At 15.0% G+C, this 5,790-nt stretch overlaps 1 protein-coding gene across 1 annotated transcript; it reads left to right on the forward strand.

Moving 5' to 3' along the window:
- Positions 1-1,039: 1,039 nt before the first annotated feature.
- PGAL8A_00036200 (conserved Plasmodium protein, unknown function) lies at positions 1,040-5,347 on the forward strand (the record flags this gene model as incomplete). Its single annotated transcript, XM_028674363.1, has 1 exon — positions 1,040-5,347. One exon carries the CDS (start codon positions 1,040-1,042, stop codon positions 5,345-5,347), a length of 4,308 nt encoding a protein of 1,435 aa, XP_028530724.1.
- Between the last annotated feature and the right edge of the window lie 443 nt (positions 5,348-5,790).

Consider the following 5,790-nt stretch of genomic DNA (forward strand, 5'->3'; position numbering starts at 1 on the left):
AAAAAAAAAAAATAAAAAAAATTTTTTTTTTTTTTTTTTTGTTTTTTTTTTTCTTATGTTTCTCGTTATAAGAAAACAAATTAATAATAATTAAGGTTCAATAAAAAATTAAAACAAATATCTATTTTAATTAATTTTTATAAAAGTAAAATATGTGCAACCTAAATAATTTTATTTATTATTTCTTTTTTTTTTCATATTCTTTATAAGTTAAAATGCTAAAACAAAAACAAAAATAAGAATAATTTATTAGATGCAGAATTTATCTCAAGATAAAGAAGAAGTAAAAAAAAATAATAAAAAAAAAAATATGAAAAAAAGTAATAGATATTATAAACAAAATGAAAACATATATATCTAGATATAGAAAATTTTATAAGAGATTATATATACAAGATGATTCGTTCATATTCTGTATGTAAAACAGGGGAAATAATTAAAATGTGATAAGTTTTATAATGTTATAAATATATGTAATTATTACTAAAAATGACAACAGTAAATTGAAATAAAATGAAAAAATTGTTGGAAATTTTTTTATTTAAATAAGGATACAAAATAAAGGAACAAAATTTTTTATAAAAAGTATCATAGCTAGATTTTTTTAAATGTAAGTTTAGGAAAATAAAGATGTAGAATAATCAATATATACAGATGTTAAATTTGAAATTAATTGAAATTTTAAAAAAAAAAATATGACAATTTTTAAGGAAATGGATTATATTTATAAAAACAAAAAAATTATATAAAAAAAAAAAAAAAAAAAGAATAAATAAAATAAAATATACATATATATATATCTCTTATATACTATATTCCAAATGTCTTTTTCTTTTTTTTTTTTTTTTTTTTTTTTTTTTTTTTCTTTTTTTTTTTTTTTTAAAATTTATATTTTATGTATATTATTAAAAATGCAAAGTGCAAAATTAAAGTATTAAATTAATGAATAATTTAATTGAACATTTTTATAAATATAATGGATATATTTTTATGCACAAGTAATAATTATTTAAGAAATTAAAAAAAAAAAATACATAAAATGAATAAGGAAATTAGTAGTAATATAATAGAATATAATTCATATGATTTAAATTATTGGAAAGATTTTTTTTTAAAAAAAGAAGAAAATAAAATTAATTCAGTTGAAATAAAATCAAATGATAGTTTACAATTATATAACGTAAAAATTAACAAGAAGATATATGATGGTATAATAAAGTTTGATTCGTATAAATGCCCACATTTTTTTAAGAATTTTTCCATATATAAAAATGGAAAGACATATATAGGAGATTTTAAAGAAAGAAAATTAACAGGCTATGGAGAGATTTTATCAAAAAATTTTTATTATAAAGGTTATATATATAATGGGAAAAAAAATAAAAAAGGGAAATACATTTTTAAAGGAAAATTAATGTACATTGGGTATTGGAGAAATAATAAGAGAAATAAATATGGAATTTTAAAATTTCTTAATGAAAAAAAAAAATTAATATATAAGGGTTACTGGAAAAATGACAAAAGAAATTTTTACGGTATTCAACATTATAACAATAATTCTATATATAATGGCTTCTGGGAAGAAAATAAAAAATGCGGTTTAGGTAAGATCATTTGGTTTGCTAATTTGAAAAATAATATAAGTAAATATATAAACGAATATGAAAATGTAAATTTAAAAAAAAATAAAGTAGAAAAAAAGACAAACTATAATTTATATATACATGAATACAAAAAAAAAAATATTGTTGAAAATTTATATGTTGGTGAATGGATGAATGATAAACAACATGGATTTGGTATTTATATATGGTTTAAAAAAAAAAAAAATAAAAACAAAATAATATATCAAAATGAAAATTATGATAAATATGCAGGTTACTGGAATAAAGGAAAAAAAGATGGATATGGAATTTTTTATTATAATAATGGAAATAAATATATAGGTATATGGAAAAACAATAAAAAAAACGGTTATGGATATTTAATAAAAGCAAATGGTATAATATTTAAATGCTTATATAAAAATAATGAATTGATATCAGAAAAACAACTTAATAAAACATATAAAATAAATAATATTTATACTAATTCATTATGTAATGTCATTGACTTATTTTTTTTTAAAAAAATATATAATATAACGAACAAAAATATTGAAATATTTTATAAAATAATTTATAGAAATTTTGAATTTTTAGTAGAAATTTATGATTATTATAAAAAAAGAAATGGAAAAAAAAAAAAAAATAAATCTCATAATTTCAAATTATTTGATTTATGGAAAATGTTCTATAGATCAAAGATAATTAATACAGAATTTACTTTGAATTCGTTAAATAATTTAGTAATTGATTATTCGTTGCTCATTGAAGAAAATGAATTATTTAATTTTTTTGATGTAAATAACAATTTAGAATTTTCTTTTAATGAAAAAGATATAATAGAAAGTTTTTTTAAATCAGTTGATTATTTAAATATATTTTCTCATAATAATATAATAAATAATAAAAATTCATTTATATATAAAAATAGTATCAAAACTAATGAAAAGAAAAAAAATCAAAAAAATGTAAATTTATTTAATTACTACAATAATGATGTTAATGAAGAATATAATTCTATTAATACTAATAATAATATCAATGTTGATAAAACTAATATTAATAATGATGTAGATAATGAAAATTTTGTAATTTGTGATGAAAACTATTTAAATAAAAATTCAAGTTATTTAAAAGAGAAAAATTGGAATAATTTAAAAAATATTTTTAATCTTTTTAAAAATATTATATTCAATAATAATTTATTGTGTTTAAAAGATTGTACTAATTTTAATAAGTATCATCACAGGCATTGTTGTCATAAAAATGAAAACAATTTTATTTTAAAAAAAATCTATTTTTCTATATTAAAAAGTAAAAGAGAAAATAATAAAAATTACTTATACTATGCTTTAGTTAGCGTATTTCAGTGTGTTCCTTTACTACATCATATATTTAATATAGCTAAAAAATGTAATTATTCATATTCAAATGATATTAATGTTTTAAATTTTTATTATAACAAAGAATTTAATTATAACCAGAAAAATGGATTAAAAAAAAATAATAATTATAGTAAAACAAATAACTTAAAAAAAAATATCCATCCCTTACACTTTTATGAAATAATAGAAAATAAAGACTGTATTACATATTTGAAAAAATTAATTACATTTATTAATTTAAATAGATATTATTTACATGATGAAAATAGAAAAATAAGCTTTAATAGTTTTATATCTACACTAATTCATATATCTATACGATTTGACAATTTAAATAATATAAATGAAACATTAAGAAACTTAATAAACTCTTTAAAAAGATATTCACAAAAAAGGGAGTTACCTAATAGTTATCTATTAAGAAAAAAAGAGAAAGAAGGAAAAATAAATAAAAATCATTTTAATAAGATAATTTCATCCAATAAATATAAAAAAAAACTTGTCTTAGATATTAATGATAAAAAGGAATTAATATATTTAAAAAATGATATTGATGAAAATAAAAAAGAAAAAATAAAATATGATAATCAAAATTTAAAAGAAAGAAATAAAAAAAGTCAAGAAAAATCTACTATTTGTTCTATATGTAATGAGATCTTAAACAAAAATTGTAAAAAAAAAAATTATAAAAAAAAAAATTATAAAAAAAAAAATTATAAAAAAAAAAATTATAAAAAAAAAAATTGTAAATATTGTTTAAAAAGGAAATTATATTCTTTATGTGGAAAAAAATGTGATAAAGAATTAATAAACATATTGAAAAATTTTATTTATTATTTTATGTTTTACTTTTTAATATTTGAATCAAAGGATAAGAAGATTTCTATTTTTAGTATAAAATTAAATATATCAATAAGGTTAAGAGATATAATATTATTTTTAATTAAATTGAAATTATTAAAAATGAATAGAAATGAAAATAAAGTAAAATATGCTAATTTAAATTACTTTTTATTTTATAAAAAGAGAAAAAAGAAAAAAAAAAAAAAAAGTATTTTATTAAATGAAATTGATTATAAAGATAATTTATTAGATTGCAAAATGAAAAATAAAAATAGTAGTAAAACATTTAACAAAAAAAAAAACCCAAACAATATTATAATAAATAGTAAAGAAAAAAAAAATGCCAAGTGTAAAAATATAGAAAAGAATAGTAACAACTTAGTAATTGAAAGAAATACAAAAAATATGCATTGTGATAAAATTATTGATAATGAAAATAATGTAAATGAAAATAGGAAAGATAAAAATAAAAAGAATAAAACTGATAATTGTAAAATTAATAAAAGTGAAGTTAAGAAAAATAACATTAACAAAAATGAAAATAATGAAAATAATGAAAATAATAAAAATGAGTATAATGAAAACGAAATTAATTACACGAAGAATATATGTCAAAAAGAAAAAAACAACAAAAAAGAATTTTGTAAAAAAAAAAAATCTGTGGGAAGAGTAAAAAAATTAATTTTTAAAAGTTTTTCAAAGATGTTCTATTTGTCCTTTTCTGAGATTTTATCAATATTTTCGAGTATATTTAATTCTAAAAATATGAAGTTAGTAAATGAATTAAGTGTTGATTTATATTTATCTAAGCTAAAAAAAAAAAAAAGAAAAAATAAAATAAATAAATATAGTTTAAAAAATAATATAATTCATTATTTTATGATATTAAAAGAAAAAAGAGAAATAAATTCATTAAACAATTCTGATAAGACAAACTATAAAGTCTATAATAAGTTATCAAAAAATCATAAGAAAATTAATAAGGAATATATGTATACATTATCTGCACGAAATAGTGAAAGAAATATAAATATAAAAAATAGTAAATGGAGTTCATTAGGGAAATTAAATTGTGATCCTATTTTCAAAAATGAAAATATTTTGAATACTATAGGTATCTTGAATTCTGAAAATATAAAAAATAGAAATGGTATGGAAACAAATGAAGAATATTTGAAAAAAAAAACTTATCTAATGCAAAATCAACATTATAAATTAATAAGGGATAAACAAACTCTTAAAAATGCATATATTAAAAGAAAAAATGAAATTAAAAAAAAATTGTATCGTTTGAGAAAATATATATTTTCTCATAAAAATTATATAAGTATATTAGATTACTTTAACATTTATATAACACCTTATGAACTTCTTTTATTTTTTTTAAAATTTGTTAAAATCATAAAAAAAAAAAGGAAAATTAAAAATTCTTATAATGATACACTTTATTTTTTTATATTCCATATTCTGTTGTATAAATCATCTATTTTAGCAAACAATAATAAAAAATATTAATTAAATAAAATAAAATTAAGAAAGAATAAACTAATAAAAAAAAAAGTAAACATACCTGAAAGTTTTTAATTTTTTTTTTTTTTTTTTTAAACTATTATTATAAATATTTTATAATTAATGTTTAAATTAAGAAAAAGTTTTATTTAAACATACTAATAAAATTATATAAAAAAAAAAAAAATAATAATTACATAAACAATTATAAGATCATCTAAAAAACAAAATATATACATATATATAAATATATATATATATATAAATATATATATATATATATATATGAAGTAAAAAAAAAAATCATTAAAACAATGTTAATTAAAATGATATATATATATATAAATGAAATAAAAAAAAAATTATTAAAACAATGTTAATTAAAATGATATATATATATTTAAAATATAAAATCTTTATTCATTTATACAAAAAAAAAAAAAAAAAAA

The sequence above is a fragment of the Plasmodium gallinaceum genome (genome assembly GCF_900005855.1).
Source record: "Plasmodium gallinaceum strain 8A genome assembly, contig: PGAL8A_v1_21, whole genome shotgun sequence".
In the NCBI taxonomy this organism is placed as follows: domain Eukaryota; phylum Apicomplexa; class Aconoidasida; order Haemosporida; family Plasmodiidae; genus Plasmodium; species Plasmodium gallinaceum.